The sequence below is a fragment of the Schistocerca gregaria genome, chromosome X (genome assembly GCF_023897955.1).
Source record: "Schistocerca gregaria isolate iqSchGreg1 chromosome X, iqSchGreg1.2, whole genome shotgun sequence".
Taxonomy (NCBI): domain Eukaryota; kingdom Metazoa; phylum Arthropoda; class Insecta; order Orthoptera; family Acrididae; genus Schistocerca; species Schistocerca gregaria.
Window position 1 is genome coordinate 565726712 of NC_064931.1, and position 23370 is coordinate 565750081.

A 23370-nucleotide genomic window follows, 5' to 3' on the forward strand; every position below is an offset into this window, starting at 1 on the left:
CAATACGAACTTTCCACGTGTTCCGAGTGCTCAACAGCCGACACAATGTGCTCAAACCCCAGTGACTATGTTTACAGGTTTCCCAAGTGCAAGTGTGAATTTTCCACCCGAATCAGTGACTGTACAAATCGAGCTGGACGCTCAAGACAGGAGAGTTCATATTTCTGCTGGAACTCCGGATTTTGCACCAACCCCCCCTACACCACCAGCGTCCGCTTTACGAGTGTTTCCGACGGCATACGCCGTTCCTGCCGCGTGTGTTCCACAAACATTAGGTGATTTTAACTATTTTAATGCACCTGTAGGGGAGGGGCCCGGAAATTGTATTCCGTCGTTCGCCGCACATCGGTCGACTACGGTCGATTCTACCGCGCCGGTCCATTCTACGCCCGTGGGCGTTACTCCGTCGACCGTTCGATTCGTTGATTTCTCGACCAAGGTCGAGCCAGCCGCGCCTACCGTGCCGCGTGCCGCTGACAGTGGCGGAAGCTGGTGCACCGCTACTGCACCCGAGACAATTACGTTGCAGAACTATGGACAGGGAGAGACAGTTTCTGATAAACATTTATGTCAAGATTTTCCCACCTGTTGGCCGAAGCTACCACCCCTTCGCAAGGATCACCCACGCACATGGTTTGCCTTGGTCGACCACGTCCTGCAGCTACACGGCGTCGCCGACGACAATTCAAAGTTCCTATGCTTACTGTGTCACCTCCATGACGAACTGGATCTGATCTGCGACATTGTGGCTTGGCCCCCCGCTACGGACAAATATGCGTTCGCCCGACTCACCATCCTCGAGCGACTATCCACATCGACAGAGGAAGCTATCTGCCTCATCAGTCAGGAATCGCTGGGATCCAGGTCCCCGTCGCAACTCTGGCATCATCTCCGCGCTATGATTGACACGCATCACATGCCGGACATTACACTTTGGACCATCTGGTTGCTGAAACTTCCCCCGCAAGTTCAACTTCACCTTCTACATGTAACTTCGGCCCCACTAGATGCCAAACTGAAGATCGCAGTTCCCGCCGCCATCGGAGGGAACTACAAACAAGTCCCCCTCCACTGCCGCTTCGACCTCAACCAGCGCGACGGGCGACGCCATGCGCCGCCCCGCTTGGTGTTATTTCCACTCCCGCTTTGGCGACGCGGCTAAGAAATGTCGTTCTCCATGCATGTTCCCAAACTAATAACGTGACCCAATTCAGGCGCTACGGGCCGCGTTGCACCGCACAGACGCCTATCACTAAATACTTCTTCTCCTCACGCGCCAGGACGCTTGTACGTGAAAGATGCAGTGTCTTGCCTTTCATTTCTAGTCGACACGGGGGCCGAGGTTAGTGTGATACCTTTGTCCGCAGGTATTAAATTCGAGCTTCAGCCTTGTCCCCCGCTTCGAGCCGCCAATAATTCCCTGATCCGCTCTCATGGAATAATGAATTTAAGCCTTAAACTGCAGGACATTAATACGCCCTTACAGTGGACTTTCGTTATCGCGGATGTGGATGAACCCGTGCTTGGGGTAGATTTTCTCTTAGCCCACGCACTGTCACCCAACCTACAACGAGGTACACTAACCTTTAACTCGGGAGACCGTACCACCGGTTCAGATATCTTACCCCTCTCATCCGAAAGCGCCATTCTGCTGTGTGAGCTAGCGGAAACTGCTGTTGCAGTGCTTTCTCTTAGATCACACAACGACGAAATTCGGGACAGCAATGGGGCCCTCCGCTTACGCATCGCCGCCATGCAAGCCAAGCTCATGGACACGCGTAAGCAGACCGCCCAGCTGTCGCACACGGCCACGCACCCAACCCCCGCACCACTTCCTCGCACCTGCAGCCGACGCCGCGTGACATTTCTACTGCCAGACGGAAGCTGTACCCGCGACGCTACCAGGTACCCCACCGAGCTCTTCGACAAGGACTACCAGTGGATCACCACCACTGCTGCTCAACTGCCGGCCTTTGACACACACACGTGTGCATTACAGGTTAGTCACAGTGCAACGGGTGCTGGTCCAGCATCCCCATCGGTGTTCGCGATCAATAACGGTACTGTCCACAGAATAAATACCACAGAAGGCCCACCGGTACGTGCAAAGGCTAGGCGTTTAAATCCGGAAAAACTTAAACACGCTAAAGCTATTGTTCAGGAACTTTTAGATAATAAGACTATCCGCCCTTCTTCTAGTTGTTGGTTGTCACCCATTCATTTGGTGCCCAAGAAAGATGACACTTTCTGCCTCTGCGGTGACTATTGGGCGCTTAACGCCAGAACAATTTTAGATAATTATCCCGTCCCAAATATTCAAGACTTTGCTTCCCAGCTGCATGGGGCACAAATTTTCAGTGTAGTCGATTGTCATAAGGCGTACCACCAACTGCCAATGGCACCTGAGGACGTTGAAAAGACCACTATCATCACCCCGTTTGGGTTGTTCGAGTATTTGTTTATGCCATTCGGCCTTAAAAATGCTGCACAGACGTAGCAACGGTTCATCGACTCGCTGGTTGGAAAACTGGACTTTGCATATGCGTACCTGGACGACTTGTTAATTTTTTCTTCCTCCCTCGAGGAACATGAACAACATTTAAATACAGTGTTCCAACTATTAAAAGCAAACGGTATCGCAGTGAACAATACTAAGTCACAACTCCGCCGCACCAGTGTCACTTTTCTGGGCCACAGAGTTTCTGGCGACGGCATCCGCCCCCTAACTGAACGGGTGGAGGCCATTAGTACGGTGCCTTTGCCCAAAGATTTTCAGGGCCTCCGCCGCTTCCTTGGAATGGTAAATTACTACCATAAACATATTCCCCGTGCCGCCGACATACAAGCCCCACTGACGGATGCCCTCGCAGGAAAAAACACATCAGGGTCTCGGACGGTCACGTGGACTCCAGATATGCGTCGCGCATTTGATAATCTAAAGTCAGCCTTACAGACAGCTGTTACGCTTGCTCACCCCATTCCTGATGCTCCCATCTCGCTTACTACAGACGCAAGTGATACAGCAGTGGGGGCAGTACTTCAGCAATCCGTGGGTTCTGTTGTACAGCCGCTCAGATTTTTCTCCCACAAACTGACTGCTTCCCAACGTAAATGGTCGACCTTCGACCGGGAACTGTTTGCTATTTACGCTGTTATCAAATATTTCCAAGACGATATCGAAGGTCGCCATCTCGTGGTATTTACCGACCACGAGCCATTGGTTTACGCTTTCCGTAACCCAGGTAAGGACTCATCCCCGAGACATTTTAGGCATATGGACCTTATATGTCAGTTTATGAATGACATACGTTACGTCAGAGGCGCAGACAATGTCGTCGCTGATTTTCTGTCTCATGTGTCGGTTTTATCTTCACAACTGGACCTCAGTGAGCTCCCTAAATTGCAGACAGAGGATACTGCACTCACAGCATTGCGTTCCGATATCAAAACAGGACTCAAACTAGAGTTACGGACACTTCCTGGGTTTTCATCACCCATCTGGTGCGACATTTCAACAGGACGCATACGCCCGGTGATTCCTGCGCCTCTCCGCCGGGACATATTTAATAGTATCCACGACTTGGCACACCCTGGCATTCGCGCCTCCGCACGTCTGGTATCTGAACGTTTTGTTTGGCCCGGGGTGATAAAACAGTGTCGCAGTTGGGCACGAGCATGTGTGGCTTGTCAGCGCGCAAAAGTAGGACGTCATGCACAGCCCCCCATGGATACGTTCGATGTGGCAAAAAGAAGATTCCAGCACATACACATCGATATCGTCGGGCCCTTACCCCCATCAGGCCCCTTCCGTTACATACTGTCCGCAATTGACAGGTTTACCCGCTGGGTAGAGGTAATTCCTCTCACTACTATCACAGCCGATGCAGTGGCCCGAGCCCTGCTGTTAATGTGGATCTCGCGCTTCGGCTGCCCAGTCTCTGTCACCACCGACCAGGGCCGCCAGTTCGAGTCTGCCCTCTTCCGACATCTTTGTGAACTGTGTGGGGTGAAACGATTTAGGACTACAGCATACCACCCCCAGAGCAATGGGCTTGTGGAACGCTGGCACCGAACGCTTAAAGCTTCCCTGATGTGCCACGGAGGTGAGTGGGCCGATGCCTTACCATGGGTAATGTTAGGCGTTCGGGCCGCGTACAAAGAGGACCTTGGCGCATCCCTGGCAGAGGTACTGTATGGAGAACCCCTCACACTCCCAGCATAGTTAGTCGAGCCTTCACTTCCTCAAGATCAAATCTGCGACTCGACATTCGTCGGGCAGGTCAAGGAGCTAATTGCTAACATCCGCGTGCCACCTCCTCGACCACACACGCCCCCTCCCGTATTTCTGCATAAGGACTTGGCGTCGTGCACTCATGTCATGGTGCGTGATGACACCATCCGACCGGCACTCAGACCTCCATATTCGGGCCCGCACAGAGTCATATCACGGCGTACCAACACGTTCGAAGTGCTCATTAACAGCACGCCTCAAACGGTATCCGTCTGCCGCCTCAAACTTGCATGGTCTCTGGGAGAACTGCCCGATACCCCACCCAGTCAGACCCCATCCCCTGCTGCACCCACCTCGCATGAGGCATCTACCGACAGTCCATGGATGAGCGACGCCCATTCCCACACGTGTGACGTTCCCCACTCCCAGTCGTGTGACAGTGCTACAGGTGTGTGTGACATTCCTATGCAGAGTGATGCGTGTGATGACTTACCCTCCTACAGGCAGCCCCTCGCCTCTCCCCTGTTAGGATTCAGTGATGTATCAGGGACCAGCCTCAGAGCGTGTGATGTCACTGATGACGACTCGTGTGGAGATTCTGTCAACCCGTATAAGGAAGTGGTAGTGAATGTCAACACAGATTTTATTTGCAGCTCTAATGTGTTTTTTGTTATGCAGCCGGATAATGTGTACATCTTCTACGAACAAGCCAGCTTCCCCAGTGACAACTTAACTCACATTCATCTCCTCCAGTCTGTCCCCTTGCCTGTTGGTACTGACCCATCAACGGTCAAAGTCCTACGTACCGCCACAGGCATTCAGATCCGCTATCCTGGCCCCTCACAACCCACCATCCCCTCCCCAGATCCCTCAACTGCTGTACGAGGATTCACCCGGTCAGGCAGGACCATCCGCCCCCCTCGCTGGCTCGAAGACTTCAGTTACTAATGTAATGTAATGTAAGGTATGGTTTCTGATTAAACACCCTCTCCCTCCCCCCTGGGTGTTCCCTTTACATGTATAGCCCAATATTTATGTTTGTGCTCCACACTCTGGGGGGGGGGGGGGGGGGCTAATGTGGCGACTATCGACCAAGTCGCGTGTAATATCTTTGTTTTTGGCAAGCTCTTTGCCCCAGTCTGTGGTCGCGCGCGAAAGTGTATGGACGTGTACCGAGAATTCAGAATGTAAACAACAGGAGAAATAAAAATAGTGTTTATTACACGTGGTGTAGCGTGCATCATTGGATTCGGCAACCCTACCACACTAAACCCATAAATACTTCACCAAATACAAAGTACTTAGTGTTCCCAGCTTGTACATACTGTTACTTCTTGTCTACGCCAAAGAGAATGCTCTTATATATAAAAATAGGGCTAATGACCATATTTATGAAACCAGGAACAGAAACTTGATACATGTCCGCTGGACTAGATTATCCAGGTCAAATAATTTTACACATATTGGCAAGGTGTTTCTGAACAAAATACCACTAAGTATTAAGGAACTGCCACACAATAAATTTAAAATTTTGATAGAATCATGGCTAAAAATAAATGCTTTCTAAAATGTTCAGGAATTTTTATGTAATACTATAAATGATTTTACTGTAATGTGAACTACATTATGTATATTATAAACTGGGTAATATAAATGTGTAAATTGAAATGTATGTAAGTTTAATATGTATCATTGTATTCTGTTGCCCACAAAGAAATAACTTATATTAGTATAAATTAAAATTTATGTAAGTAATATGTAACATTATATTCTGTTGTCCATAAAGAAATAACTTGTACTTGATGATGTCTTATGCAACATCAATGCTGTCTTCAGACAAATAAAAGGAATTGATTGATTGACAATTTTATTTTAGCATTTGGATCATTATAAATATCATCCTATATCATCTCCTGTAATGTATTCCTAAAAACATCTGTCCTGTAGTCATTAATTATTCTAACTGATTTCCCCTGAGATGCATTTGTACTGTAAGGTACTGGATAAACATTTATTTTCTTGCTTTGAGCTTCACTAAATAAGACATATCAATTAGCATAATACTGTCTCTCACTACCCATGTTGGAAGGTCAATTACTGAGATAAAATTGTAGGATCCAAAAAGGGGTTGCCAGATCTTTCTTCCTATCAGAATCCTTATGAAAGCATATCTTTACAATGTCATTTACTGGTGTTTTATATAAAAAAACAAGATAAATCCAACTGTATAGAATTATTCAGGGACCAAAATAATTTTTCTCATTGCATATGATGTAATGAATACAAAAGCACAAAAAATTTGGTTTAAAACAATGATAGAGAGATTCTGTCTTTACATTTCTGCAGCCCACATGATATTGATATATATTCTCACTTGGTAATTAATCACAGATTATGCTTTTCTTACTAAAATACAATTTGTAATACTTAACAAGAAACTTGTTTTCAGGACTCTGAACAAGTGAAGCTATTTACTGAAAGCACTTTTCATAAATTATGTTCATATTCATAATAAAGGCATTAACTAATATATCAGCTCTTGATATAATTTCATACATTGCTCATAATGATAGCAGGAAACAAAAATTAAAATCTGTAAACCAAATTTCAGATTCTGCTTTATGTATGTGAGAACACTTAAATAAAATATTACACTTTACTGAAGAAATGTTTATGTACAATATTTATTATTATTTGTGTTTGATGAAGTACTATAAATCATTCCATTTCAATTAAGCAATGTGACTAGTAGAAACACACCACAAAACAGTATTTAATTACCTGAATTTGTATCTTAGGTAACAACAGTAACACTGTTTAATAAGTGTTACTCGTAAGTTTTGTATAAGAAAAAGACACATTGTGACAACCAAATTTGGACGGTCTACTATATGAGAAATAGATACTTCCAAACAAAATGCAATTAATAACTGATTCCTTAAACTGCAATAATATTTATGTAGAACTGATAAGTCTTACTTATTTCTGAGTCTGTTCAGCATCTTATCTACACATTATGCTTTGATAAATAACATAAATTAAAGCAACTGTTTCTGGGGAAAAATGTACTGTGCTCATACGTCATCTCATAACATCATTTATAGTTGGAAAAAGTGGTGTCAGTAGAATGTTTATGATCTCAAATTTTATCTACAAAATTGTAGTAATGTGGTACCAAATTACACCTGGATCTAAGAATTTGGGTTAATTGCTCTGGCAAACTGTTACAAAAACACCCTTCCCCTAGGCAATTTAACAAAATGAATATGAGTATAGATTATATTTTGAAAGAAAATTAGGTTTTCGTTACAGTGGTCATTCTCTTATGACATCAATTAGATAATGCTTCATATTTTTTGTTACTTTTTTGAAATCCATAAACAGAACAACAGAAAATGCCACAACCTCATAAAGAAGGAATTATTCTTTCAGAGACTACATTTCAACCTTGTAATACACTGTCATAGGTAACCATTGCAGTGTCCTTGAGACAGACAAGAACGCAAATGAAATTACAAACAGAAACGCATGTAGAAATTTGACAAGAAAGATAGGAAAGACATCTTTTGTAAACATACTCTCTGACAGCCATGGACATGGCCTAGTGAAAATATTATGGAAACTAATGGTGTAAATGGTTGTAGTTATGTGTAACCAGGAGCACCTAACTTGGAAAACACAAAAGCTGGAACTTCATCAATGCAAATGAATATATAGTAATACTAGGTGGGGCTAATGATGTTTGTAAGAATGATTTGTCTAGTGCTGACCAAAACCTGAAGGTAGTATTGGACTCTAATATGTGCAGAAATATGATTGTCATTGGGATACCTCATAGATGTTACCTTATAAATGACTCATGTGTAAATAAAGAAATTATTAAGGGCAACAAATAGTTTGAGGAAATCTGCAAAATGTATCAAAACACTCAGTTTCTACCTGTTGATTACCTATAGAAAGATTGTTTACGAGGGATGGATTTCACCTAAATATAAAGGGTAAGAAACCTCTCAATTATAAAATTCTGGAAATGTTGCCTGCAGCTAGCAGAAAAAGACATAAAATGTCTAAAACAGCAGAATCAAATATAGAATGCCAAACACAAACAATAGCACAAGAGCCATTACCAACTACAACAGAAAAACCACTGACATCAGCTACTTCAGCAAAAACAGCGACAGTGGCAGCTAAATCAGCATCAACTGAAACAAACTATTATCATCAGAAGCAGCAGCAGCAACAATAGGAAAAACAACATCATCATGCCAATCAATAGCAGAACCACAATCACCAATGGCAGCAGCTACCCCAGAATCAGAATCATTATCATCAGAAACACAGGCAACAAGGGAAGAAGCAACACCAACAACAGAAAATGAAATGCCAAAATTGGCAGCAGTAAGAGCAGCCACTCATTCTCTTAATAAGAGAAGAATATCACCACCATGCCATCGGAAGGATTCTGTAGTGGAGACTGATATGAAGAGAACACTGAGGTATGAAATATACAAGAATTTGTGCAAAAACAGATACAAAACAGTGAAAAAAGTTACTTATTGCATTTATATATAAATGGTTTGAAGGCAGGTAGAACCAAAATTGAAAAATTGCAAATTATCCTCAATGAAAGCAAAAATATCATAGTTGATATTTAAATGAGTATTGGTTCACTAGTTGTTCTATAACAATTTTTTTTAAACTGGAACATTTGAAGATATCAAGCAGCTTTTGTAGAAAAGAGAAATCCCATAGAGGATTACACACACTTCTTCATACCTGCCTAACATACGAAATAAAGACAGATTTTGGTTACTTAAATGAGAAATATCTTTGGAAAGCTGTTGTGTTGAACTAAAAAAGAGGTGAACACAGTTGTCATATCAATTTATAGAATTCCAAGACATATAATAACTAAAACTTTCTTGTACAAACTTCAGTGTCTTCTTGATAAACTTAAGAAAGAAAAGAACGAAAATATTATCATTGTAGCTGATTTTAATGTATATGTGGTAAGTAATGGCTATGGCTCAAAACAGGTTATTGATTTAATTCAGAACTATGGTTTTGAGAATTCATTATAGAAAATGTTCATTCAGCTACTTTTATAGACAATATCTTAGCAAATAACATGTTTGACTACAAAAACAAGTTCTACCTGGACTTAGGAATTTCTGACCATTTTGCATTGTTTATTCAGTTGCCATGAGTAACTAAACCAAATATTAAGAAATGTTTTATGGAAAGAAACTTTTGTTAAAATAATTTGAACCCGTTCCATGACAAGTTAGATGCAGTAAAATGACCCACAGATAATAGTGTGTCAAACCCTGAGAACTTAGACAAATATTTAAGAAGATTTTCAGTGGTGTTCAATGAATCACTCCCACCAAGGATCTGATACCAGAAAGCAAAAATTAAACTAAATTGGATTACTCCGGGATTAAAAATATCCTGTGATACAAAACGACAGCTACATAAAGACTTGAAATATAATAACAATCCTGGCTTTATTAACTATGTGAAAAATTACAAATTTGTATTTAAAGGTGTTCTCAAAACTGCCAAAAGAATGTCAGATAATAAGTTCATTTTAGGACATAATAATAAGCTTAAGGCAGCACTGCTTCAATTATCATTGGTTAACTAGTGACTCTATAAGAATTTGAAATAAAATGGAACATTTCAATGTAGGAAGTAGTTTTTGTGGAAGAGTTAGGCACAGCAGTTAGCCACCAGGAAATTTCAAAAATTAAACAAAACAACAACACTATTTTGAATCCTGTTCAGATATCTCAATGCTTCAATAAATTTTTCATAGATGGGGAAAAATCTAATGGTGATCTGGTTATTGATCAAAACATTATACATCACTTTAGCCTGGGCCAGAGTAGTGACCCCTTGTGGTATTTAGTAAAGTCTCAACCAAAGATGTAAAAAATGCTGTTTTGTCCTTTAAAAAACTCTGCAGGATGGGATCAAGTACATTCTTACACTTAATGTTTCAAAGACCCTGCTTACTCAGTTTGAAACCAAACAATCAAAAATCAGTGACATCAGCATCATACATCAAAATCAAATTATGGAAGAAGCTCAGTCCATCACATTCCTGTGACTAAACTACAGCAAAAATCTAAGCGGGCAAGCACATACAGATTATTTGCCTACTAAACAACCTTGCTTTTGGAATGGACACGCTATCTGGTGTAGCAAACAAAAACAGTGGGAAGGTGGTATACCAAAGTTACTTTTAATTCATAATTAGATATGGTTTAATTTTTGGGGGAATTCAAGTCACATGTCATGAATCCTTCTACTTCAGAGAAGAATCATTAGAAAAATGTATGCTGCCTATCCAAGAACATACTGTCACCCGTTCTTCAATATTGTAAAAATATTATCTAGCATTAAACTGTGTGCATTTGATATTATCATCTTCATACAAATCAGTCCTCAGGTAATGGAGGAAAACCATTCCAAACAGACATACAACACTAGACATAAAGAAAATTTTGTGCTTCCAACATATTGCCTAAAACTCTACCAACAAACACCCAATTGTATGATAATGAAATTCCACAATAAACTCACAGGTAGAGATGTACTGAGCATTGGAATAGGTTCACTGAAGCAAAAATTATATGATCTCCTGGTTGAAAAATGCCGCTATTCAGCTGAGGAATTTATGAATGATGAGATGATCAATTGAACAGTGTGAGTATTTAACATCATAGTTTTGTGTATAACGTTGTATGTATAAATTAATGTCTGAAAATTTAGATGTAAAGTACTGTACATCATGAGACAAACAATTTAATAGTGTGTTCAACATAAACATCAGCTAGTGCAATTATTTTACAAAAAATTATCTAACTATGTATACCATGAGCCAAAAATTGATGTGCCTCCTGCACGATATGATCAGATGATCTATAATATGTACATTATGGGATGCCAACAAGATCATTTATCCAAGATTGCAGCTGACAGACTTTTACAAATTCAGTCACATACATATATGCACCGATTTTGCTCAGAGTTCTATCTTTTACTCTCAGTCTACCATTCTTTGACGAATCATTTATTTTAATTTAAAAATTATGTGCATAACTGGCATGCTAACTTCACTTTCAAATTATGACATTTCTTGAGTCATACAAAAAAGTTTGGCTAAAATCAAAAGAAAATCATACAAATACAGAATGCCTTCTTTTTATGTCACCTGACTTTAAATGAAGTGTTTTATCTGTGGGAATGACATTATTTAATGTCACACAGCAACAATAACATCTGAAAGCCATAGTATCAAAACTTATTTCAAATTATAGTAAGTAAAAAACTAGACTTCCTTTCTTGAGACTCTACTTTGAGAAAACCCATTAGTATTATGCTGATATTTCTAATCACAAATTTTTACTTAGAGAAATATATAGACAGTTGTAGGTTAATGAGAGTATTTTTATTTTAATATGTATAAAGAAGAACAACACTCATTATAAACCAAAGTTTTGATGGAATTGTATATGTGGCTGTAGTTCTGGCAATGCTAAAATGTTGCTGAGTACTTTAGTTTTTATTTATTTTATTTTTTAATAGCAGTCCACACAACATTGTATAGGAGTCCCATTTTATGGGTTTTCAATGAATGAGAGGTGCTCTACTTTGTTAAGTTTGAAATTATACTTTCAGCAATAGAAACTATTTACTTACCCCGAGTCAACAGCAGGAACTGAAGCTATACAAAGTATGCGTGCGTTGCAGACACCATTACAGGATACTACAGTAGGTTCTGGGCTGAGGCTTAGGACACACACTTGGCCAACATACCCATCACTATTGCATACCCAAACATCTCGAGCATCTGTGCCCAATGTAGGAGCAGCACAGGTGAACTGCAAGCCAGCCCGTGTCTTGCGAATTGGGAGAGGTAGAACAAACTCTGGTGATCCTCTTCTTTCAGCAGACAATACTGTAAGCATAGATAAGTACTTTCTGAACAACCAGACACAGCACTGCTATTACACATATTAAATGGAACAAAAAATCATTCAGAAATGAAAATTAACTTTCACAAATTGTGAAGTGTCCCCCACACTGATATAGTAGCTACAATAGTAAGGCTGGACAAATAGGAAAAAGTGAAGGCTACACAGAGGGAGGAGAAAAAAGTATTTTCTAAGACATTTCCTTCACCAAACTTCATAAAATACAGTAAAAAATTGCCAGCATACTTGTTTACATAATGATCAAATTCTGAAGAAAAATTTCCTGGGTTGAACCCACCATCTCTTTATGGTTATTGTAGTTTTTATTCAACCAGTGCCACTTAAATTCCATATTTCTGCAAAAAAATTCTTTGTGTACCAAAGAGTAGGTAATTTGAGCCTGAAAATGTTTTTTAAGAAACATTGTTTGCAATCAGTGGCATCAATCACTTTCCTGATGTTGACATGTAACAGCTGTAAGGAAAAATGGGCACTGAAGTTCAAAACTTAGCAGTTTTAAGTTTAAATGATACAGGAGGCAGAGAAAAACTGTAAACAGGTAATAAATTGATAGACATGCTATGTAAATAGTGAGAAGGCTTGAAATGCATGGAGCCAGAACCTGATAGCTATTGGAAATGTCATAGGAACTTTTTACAAGTTTCACACAACCAGAGCAGATGCATTTTATACATGCATAAGTGATTAAACACAGGCCTATATGATACAATTATCATTGCACTTAGAAAGACAACAGGATTATAAGTTTTTACAAGCAGGGAGCATATATATGGTATATGTGTTGTAACAGGTTTTTGTATGTCTTGTAACAGATTTTTTAAAAAGGAAGTTTAGTGTGTAATATTATTTATCTTTCAAATAAATAACTCTTTAATTCTGTCACAGAAGCCAGAATGTTCTCTTTTCCTCTTTCCTTCAGTAAACTTGTAAGGAATAATGTCTCGTCAGGTTACAACAGACATCACAATTTTCTACAAGTTTTTATATTACATGTGCATTATTTCTAGCACTATATCATCACATACCTAATTATTCATAATTACCTTTATCACAAACTAATGAATACAATTACAGGTTAGCTGATCTACACTTTCTCCCTGTAGTTAAAATGGCCTTTATAGTCCTATAGGATGGTAGACAGTTTATAAGCGGAGTGCTTCTCTCACCTTGAGCTTTGTTTTTTCTAATCAGTAAATCTGGATTGGTAGTCAGTCACTGGCTGTTGCCATCATTGTTGTTTTATACAATTCATCTACTATTTTTTAATACAAATCTATTATTTCATTGAACAACTCATTATACGTTTTGCCTCATTCTGGTTTCTGTTTTCATATAAGACATTCACTTCATTATTAACACAGTCACAGTTATTCTCAGTTTTATTACATCTAAGCTGCCACTATCTTCCTGCTGCTAAGAATAAATTTTAACATCATGTTCTTTACTGTGCTATTTCTGAATATGAAGTGAATATAATTCTTAGTGTGCATCTTTATCACTCAATAAACCATTAATTGGCAGGAATATCACAAATTCCATATCTTGTGAAATATTCATGACATGGCTCACTGGACACAAAATACACAAATAAAAGGAGAGCATATGTCAAAAAATGTTTGATAAAAACAACTTTCGCATTACAGAGGTTAATTTTCAGTGTAACAGAGAACATTCTCAATGCATTCAAATGTAGTTCTTCTCTCCCATTAGTTGTACTGGTATAAATAATGTGATTTCATGCATCACCTGAAAAAGAATCCATTTCTGCTGCTTAAGTGTTCTTTTATTAAATCAGTTTCATAAAATGGCTGTTCACTGTCCTTTCAATGATTTCATTATGTTTTAGTTTAAGAATGTTTGTAGTATTTGAGGACTTGTCCAATGTCTATTGCACACAGTAAAACACTGACTGACAACACCATAAAATAAAATAAAATCAGTAAATAGCTGAAAGGGATGAGGGCTAAATCTCTCTGCAGTGTTACCTTCAAAATGGCTGATTTAAAGAAAATGTAAAGTAATTCATCTTATGATGTACCATTGAATGAAACTGTATTACATAATTACATACAAAGCATATCTTCAGGATCTCTGTGTTTTTTTCTTAAAACTGCTAAGATCTTTTTTAACTTTGCCCATTTCTACTGCCTACTCTTACCTTCTTGAAGCATTTTTATTCATTTGTTGGCCCCTTTCTCAACTATTACTCACGTCATTCATTTCTTTCCAAAACTGTAGGCTATTTTTGAGTATGGTTTATTCTCTGACCAACTGATTGCCCGACTGACTTCCGTAACACTGAACTGGAAGTTTCATTGGTGCATTTTATTAATTTATCATTCTTTGTGTCTTACCACACTCTCCAATTCTGTTATCTTACCTTTTCTTTACACTATCATTCTATATCTATTCTAATTCCATTTTTCTCTTTAGGTCTCCAAGATGAATGGTACTGTTTCAGATGCTCAAAATTTCTTGCAGCTTCTGTTAGCTATACCACATTATCTCTTGTTTGTTATACAGCTTCTCCAACTGACTTAACATCTGCTCAAAACAACACTAAAATGTGCTTTTTTAAAGTAATTTCATGAACTGCATTTCTCATCACAGATACTATACAGAAATAATACTGCTCTTCTTTTTCAGTAGGTCTCATATGTTTTAGTTTTGTAATAGAATATCTAACTGTTCTTCTCCTTCATTTTACCCTTGATTAGCATAGTGACTAGGCATCATACTAGAGGGATAACAACCACGCTTGTATTTGTGAAGAAATGAACCAATTTGGGCTTCCTTTAATTTCTTTAAAACACTTACAGTCAATTTGAGTGTGGTTACAGTACCAAGGCCATGTGTGATTCATTCAGCCATTGTTATCAATCTCCTGACATAATACTTGTGTTGTTGAACAACTTTTAGATTCTTATCATAGCTCTTCAGTCTTCATTACTGCAATGCACACAGCTGTGTGTAGTATCTTCAGTGGTACTTAAAAATATATAAGCCATTTTTGTTGCTATCTACTTGCTGTGTTACTGCTCAGATTCATTTCAGTGTCTGTAACTGTAATAGCAACAAGCACTTGCATTTTCAGAACTAATGTGTAAGATGCCTGTCCCATCAAAAACTGAGTTAGAAGGAAGAATGGCAACATGCAGGATTGCATTTGTATAGACACATCCTTAATCTCTTCATTGCCTCAGTTGTTACTCTAGTATGATACAAACCTTCTAGTCTTCTCTTGTAGTACAAGAACTGTTACTGATAAATTCAGTCTAAGGTAGAATTATCTCTACAGCTGAAATTCCATAAATTGCAGTTATTCACAGTCAATAATTACTGTTGTTGGATAGATTTGATTCATATTCTGTCTTAACAACCATCTACAATAAATGAAGGAAGGAAGAGTACTTGTAATGTCTCATTTGCAACTGGACAAGCTCAAATATGAAACAGGTGAACAACAATGGACTGTGACCTATTCAAAGGTATCATCACAACATGTGCTTTAAGTGATTTTGAGAAAGCATAGAAAACCTACACTTGGATGACTGGACATGGATTTGAACCACAATACTCCTGAAAACAAGACCAGTGCTATAATCACAGGCTGCATTGCTCAGCTATTATCTGTACAAAATGTGTGACAAATGTCCACAACAATTTCTTTTCATAACATTCATGAATTGAGTATAGAGTCATTTACTCATGTGTTATGAGTGTGAGTTTTTTCATAGTCACGATGAGAACAATATGCAGGAGGCTGCAAAACATTAACAAATTTCAGCCAAAACTATTGTTCTTGAAATTTGTAAGGAAGTTTTTGTAAGATATTATTCTTATTTACTTTAGTGTCTACCAGTGGACATGTTTGCATTATACTCTCATGTGTGTGGCAAAGAAGACAGAGACCATGCCTCCATTTGTCCAATGTGATACAGATCCCAGAAACCTATGTAATATTCCAATATAGGCAAGCAATCGTTTTCATAAGGAAACTAAAAACAGTTTCACTGTATCCTAATAATGAATCAAAGCTTGTCATTTGCTTTACCTCCAACTGAGCCTTTCAGATCATTCCACTTCGTATTCTCACAGATTATTATACTCAGGTATTTACATGACTTAACTGACATCAGTTGTCATTCATTAAGCCTATAGGCAGTGGCTGCAACATATTTAATTTTAATCAGGTACACAACTTTACATTTTATTTGCAGATGGAGTTACTTGCCTTCTTATAAGTAGACTAACATATTGTCTGGATCTGCCTGGATATTACTGTATTTTTTATCAGACAGAAGTTAGTCATTGATTGCTATATCACCTGTGAAGATTCTGAGGCTGCAAACGATTCTTTCTGCTAAACTGTTAAGGTATTTGGTAAATAGTAATGGCCTTATTGGACTTCTTTCGTCAAGTCCAAAATTACTACTGTGTGTGTGTGTGTGCGTGCGTGCGTATGTGTGTGTGTGTGTGTGTGTGTGTGTGTGTGTGTGTGTGTGTGTGTGTGTGTGTGTGTGTGTGCATGCAGATGATGCATGCTGCAGATAAAGTGCTGCATTCTATCTGTTCAGAAGTTTACATTCTCATTGCAAACTGGTCATAAGTTGAAAAAAAATGTATTCTCTATGGTAGTCATAATGGAGCAGTTTTTTTGAGTCATCAGCCTTCTGACAGCATTCATGCGGCCCAACACAAATTCCTCACCTGTGCCAGTCTTTTCATGTCAGAGTAGCACTTACAACCTACATCCTCAATTATTTTCTGAATGTATCCCAGTCTCTGTCTTCCTCTACAGTTTTTACCCTTTACAGCTCTCTCTAATACCGTGAAAGGTATTCTGTGATATCTTAGCAGATGTCCTACCACACTCTTCCTTCTTCTCTTCAATGATTTGAATATATTCCTTACCACACTGATTCTGTGTAGAACCTCCTAATTTCTTACCTTATCAGTCCACCAAATTTTCAACATTCATCTGCAAATGCTTTACTTCTCTTCTGTTCTGGTCTGGTTTTCCCGCAGTCCTTGTTTCACTATCATACAATGCTGTACTCAAAACATACATTCACAGGAATTTTTCCCTCAAATTATGATCTGTGTTTGGTACTCATTAACTTTTCTTGGCCAGGAATGCTCTTTTTCCAGTGCTAGTCTGGTTCTTATGTTCTCTTTGCTCATGGTTTTTTTTACAGCCTAGGTAGCAGAACTTCTTAATGTCATCTACTTTGTGATCACTGATCCTGATGTTAAGTTTCTTGCTGTTCTCATTTCTGCTACTTTTCATTACTTTCATCTTTCTTTGATTTACTTTCAGTCCAAATGATGTGGTACTCAAGCAAAAACTTATCAAACATCTAGAAACATTCACCCAGATACCTTTATCCATGGATCTAGTGAAATCATGTCTTAAGAGCACGAGTTTGTTTTCCATTATCAGTGTTACCAGAACTCATGCTGGTTTCCATAGAGGTGATCATGTTGTTCTATGGAGATTATTGAATTTGAATTCTCAACATGTTCTGGAATTTTGCCACAGGTGGAGATGAATGATATGGGATGGTGCTTTTGTAGACAATCTCTAGGGCTAATTTCTGTAGATGGGTGTCCTTCTCCATTGAAAATTCAGTATAGAATATGACATGGACTCTATTAGACCATGTACCCTTGCTGTATTTTAGTTATTTTAGATACTTTTCAAAATCATTAAAATTAATTACATCTCAGATCTTTGGAGTTGTATGACAAGTGAATTGTGGCCATATTTCTTGAACTTCTACGGTGAGGGAACATTTGGAGTCACTATTCATTACTTTCTTTTTTTGTTTTGCTACTGTCTGTTTCAGTTCCTATGTCATTAAGAAATTAACATTACTTTTTGTGCTACTGATAGCTTTTACTTATGACTAAAACTCCTTTTTGTTTTGGGGTAGCTTGTACAATATGTCTTTGCTACGGATAGTTACTGGAGGTCTTACTCAATGCAAAATGTATAACCAGAGTTCAGGAAACACTTTGATATGTTAATGCACCATAAAATTTATCAGACACAAAATATAAATTTTCCAGTTTCTGGATGCAAAATTGCAGGATTATTTACTGAGCATCATATTACCAAAGCATCAATTGAAATGTTGGATGACAGTGAGTACTCAAGTTTAAATAAACTAACTATATTCACAGTGAAATATCGTCTTTGTAAAATATGAAAATGTAGTGACATTGTGGGCTGGAAACATCCTCTAAAAGATAAACAAATATATATAGATGGAATGGAATCAGACTCTCTTGTTATCACAAACCAACATTTTACATCTGCTAATATTTTTAAAACCTTCAGTAACACTATTTTGAGCAGTTAAACAGTCTACCAGAGGATGCCTTTAACTGTGTTATTTTTCTTGGCATGTTCAGCAGGACACTGAGTTGTTGTTTTCAGTGTTGTGGACATAATTTACTATTTCCAAGTTACTGATTCATAATTAAAGTTAATTATTGCTCAAATGTTAAATCAGAGGGAAAGTTTATGGTTTAAAGTTTGCATGTTAAATGTAGGGATGAAAGACCAAGAAAACAAGCAGAATGGCTATAAGAATGTACTGGTTTATTATACTCAGCAAGATGAATAACTGATGAATCACTGGATAGGTTTGTACCTACAAGAACAGTTCATGATAGGAGGGTCTCTCCATAGTGTACAGTGTGTGTAAACAAACTACTAAAGATATAGTGAATATTGCACAATAAGTGTAAGACAAAGCATATTGAGACAGAGAGAGAAAGGCTGAATGACACTAATTTGGATGTCAGAAGGACAATGTGTTTGAAAACCACATCAGCATCTTTTTGAAAGACCTTTCACAAAACCAAAAGTAATTCCACTTATATGAAAGGCTGTCAGTGACACCAAATACAATTAACATTGTATTGACCTGCCAGACAACCTTAATACTAACCTCAGATATTTTGCAGATGATGCAGTTACCTATACTGAAGTACTTACTGAAAAAAATCTGCACAAATATTCAATAAAATCTTGATAAGATTTTAAAATTGTCCAAAGATTGGTATTGTAGTTGTAAACTGTCACAGTTGTGTTGGGAAGGCTTCAGGGCTCCAACTGCTAATAAAAAGTGCTGAACTTCAAATTTTTATGGTTACAGAAAGCTGGCTAAAGATGGAGAAACATTCAGCTGAAATATTTGCAAAGGACCTAACCAAGTTCAGAAAGTATAGATTGCCACGTGGAGTGACCAAACGGTTTGAGGTGCCATGTCACCGGAGGTTCAAGTCCTTCCTCAGGCATGGGTGTGTGTGTTGTTCTTACCATAAGTTAGTTTAAGTAGTGTGTAAGTCTAGGTACCGATGATCTCAGCAGTTTGGTCCCTTAGGAACTCACACACACACACACACACACACACACACACACACACACACACACAAAGTATAGATTAAATACAGTTGGTGGTAGAGTGTTTATTGCTGCCAGAAGTAATTTACTTTGTAATGAATTTGAAGTAGATAGTTCCATGTGAGTTAGTATTGATAGAAATTATACTTGACAACTGCAATAAAGTAATAATTGGCTCCTTTTACCAACCACCCAACCCAGATGATCCAGATCCTGAACCATTCAAAGAAAACTGGTGTCTCATTTCAAATAGGTAGCCCACTCATACAATTATAGTTAGTAGTGACTTCAATCTACCCTAAATATGTTTGCAAAAATACATGTCTAAATTCATTGGAAGGAATAAAATGTCATCCAAAATTGTACTGCATGCTTTCTTGGAAAATTATTTTCAACAATTAGTTCATAACTCCCTTCAAATTGTAAGTCTATGCAAAAACATACTTGCCCTCTCAGTAACAAATAAATATTGAGCAAATAGTGACTATCATAATGGATAAAGGGTTCACAACCACAGAGTCACTGTAGCAAGATTGAACACCATAATATCCAAGCACACCAAAAATAAACACAAAATGTATATATTTCAAATTTTCTTGATGCTTTCTGAAGAGACAGTCTCCTCACCTTTTAAACTAATTATATCAGCTTATACCAGATGTGGTTTGGATTCAAAGAAATAGAATTAATAACACTTGAGAGAGATATACCAAATAAATTAATAACAGATGGTATTGATCACCCATCGTGCAAAAAAAAAAAAAAAAAACAGTCTGTAGATTGTTGTAGAAGCTAGGAGAAAAGCATGCTAAATTTAAAAGGATACAAACTGTCCAAGAACGGCAAAGTTTTACAGGAGCTTGAAATTGAGAATGATCTTCCATGCAAGATGGTTTTAATAGAGTCCACAACAAAACTCTGCCTCAAAATCTGGCAGAAAACACAAATATAGTCTGGCTGTACATAAACTACATCACTGCGAAGATGCAATCAATATCTCCAATGTTCAATAACAATTGTAGTATTACTGATGATAGTGCCAATAAACCAGAGTTACTTTACATTGTTTTCTGAAATTTCTTCACCAGAGAAGATGAAATAAATCTTCCAGAATTTGAATCAAGAATGACTCTCCATATGATTAACTTAAAAGTAGACATCCTCAATGTAATGAAGTAGCTCAGATCACTTAACACATTGACTGCCATGGTATAGTTGGATTAGCGACCCCTTGGGGCTATTTACTTTTTTTTTCAATATCCGGCTTTCTTTTGCTCCAAGCAAACTTGTCAACTGCAAATAAAGTGAAAATATGACATTTTAGTACCTTCTTTAATTTTTTTGTGTAAGTTACATATGATTCAGTACCAGGTGCGTCTTTTGCTATGTCGCTAATAATTTTAGGTTTGTACTCCCGTCAGTTTTTCATTCCACAGCATTATTTATATGCAGTTCCATTATTGCTTTCCTGCATTGTTGTTACAGTCTTCATTCAGTGTTGTTTCCTCCATAACAAAATAATATTGTGGCAAAGGAAAATGTCATGTGGAAGTTATGAAGATGAACAAAGGCATGTACAGCAGCTTTTAGATGAAGTTATTGACATAAGTTTATGAAGATTCTGTGTCTTTATTTGGTGATAGCTCAGGCGAATTTTTAACAGAGGAGACCGGAAGTGAAACCGGAAGTTCTGATGATGGAATCACGTCAGTGAAGGTAGGAAGAAGAGTTTTATGTCCACATTCAGTCAAAGAACCAGACTTCACAGCTGTAAAAACCAGGCAACAAGGTGTCTCTAACTGTGTTAGTGCCATAACTACTGCAGATGATTCAGTTTCAATTGAAGTAAGTGTAATATCAGAAAGTTCTGAAGATGAAGTTGAGACACTTAGAACAAATTCTAATGAGATTGTCTGGGGGCCAGTTACGGGTAAAAATATGAAAAATTTTACATTTTTCATTCCAGTTCTGGAGTAAATGCTTCTGTTGCACTAACTCTCAAAGGCAAGACACCATACAATTTGTTCAAATATTTTGTAACTGATGAAATTTTAGAATATGTGACTCAACTAACTAATCTGTATGTAAAACAAGTCTTAGCAAGATTCAGTAACTGTTAATTCACGACTGAAAAGGTGGACTGATGTCAGCAAAACTGAAATTGAACAATTTTTAGGATTTTTGTTATGGATGTAACTAAATGTAAAACCAAGGATTCCAAATTATTGGTCAAGAAATATGCTCTATCACAACAATGTAAAAAATGTTGTCACACAATCATTTTGAACTACTTTTAAGTATGTGTCATTTTTCCAGTAACAACCAGTGCCCACCAGGAATCTGCTTATTCAAAATTCAACCTCTTATTGATAAATTACTGCAGAGATTTCAAAGTGTAGTTGTGCCAGAGAAAGAAGCTCTCATTGACGAAACACTGGGGCCATTTTGAGGAAGACTAAGTTTCATTCAGTATATATAGAATAAGCGCTGTAAATTCGGAATTAAATTGTTCAAGCTTTGTCTAAAGGGTAGCTGTTATTTCTCTTGCCACTTCTGTAGTTATGAGCCATATGAGTGGATTACTAATTGAGGGCAGAATCTTATACACAGACAAGTTTTACTCGAGTGTTAATCTTGCACATCAGTTTCTCGAACAATCAACACAATTAGTTGGGACTCTAAGATGTTGTACAGGCAAAACTGAAAAAGGGGGAACACAAAGCAAAGGAAAGTACTACAGGTGTAGTAGTACTGAAACGGAAAGATAAGAGGGATGTTCTGAAGCTGTTTATGCCGAAGAAGAAGCTGAAGTTCAAACCAGGAAGGGTACAAAGAAAAAAACCAGCAATGATAATTGACTATAATCAATCAAAGTCTTTTACAGATCTTTCTGACCAAATGAAGTCGTACTCGAATTGTCTAAGGTGGGGTGTGAAATGGTAAAGGAAGCTGTCAATTGAATTGGTGACAGGTTCAGCACTGTTTAATGTTCATGTGATTTACCGATACATCAACAACAAAAAGATCTCAATCACAGAATTCAACGAGGAAGTGACTTTGAGACTACTCCATACAGAAGATGCCAATGAGCCTGAGACATCTCACACCAAAACCATCGTGTTACCTGCAGATTGTGCACTTGTGAACATGGGAGCAGCCAGATGTAGGTGTACAGTGTACTACGAAAAAATGAAGAATGAATTTTGACAAGAGCAAGCTGTCAATAAATGCAAACAAACTGCATGGAAATGTAAAAATTGTGACTCATATTTTTGCATGAAGTGTTTTTTCATAAAGCACAGTGCATACAGGTGTTAGAGAAAAAAGTGGAATGACCAAAATTTTTCAGTTTTATTGTTGTTGCAATTAGAGTTGAGGAATGTAAATAAAACTGCATGTGATTTGCAATCTACTTTGTATGTAATATGTCAAACTAAACAATAAATAAATAATAAAAAGAAGAAAAGTCTAATACAACCGAGCCATGTGAGTTATATATAACTCAAGAATTCAAATGTCAATAACTATTCTTGAGCTGTTGAAAACCATAGGCCATGAACATGATTTGTTACTGTGGCCATAACCTACTGTAACACTGAGTTACAGCATACTCCTGTGAGTTACAACTGCACCACAGAGCTTTAAATGGAAAAATGTCTGTTAGTTGTATTTACTTCATGTGGCCAAAAGAGCACACTTCCTGTGAGTTATATTTAACTCAC

The 23370-nt window shown here is 38.1% G+C and overlaps 1 protein-coding gene across 2 annotated transcripts in view; it reads right to left on the reverse strand.

Moving 5' to 3' along the window:
- LOC126298442 (rho guanine nucleotide exchange factor 17) overlaps positions 1–23370 on the reverse strand; it is a 950787-nt gene that overhangs the window by 75639 nt on the left and 851778 nt on the right. For both annotated transcript variants that reach the window (XM_049989771.1, XM_049989770.1), the window contains exon 11: positions 11939–12197. In XM_049989771.1, coding sequence (XP_049845728.1) covers positions 11939–12197 — 259 coding nt within the window. The remainder of the gene's footprint in view (positions 1–11938; positions 12198–23370) is intronic.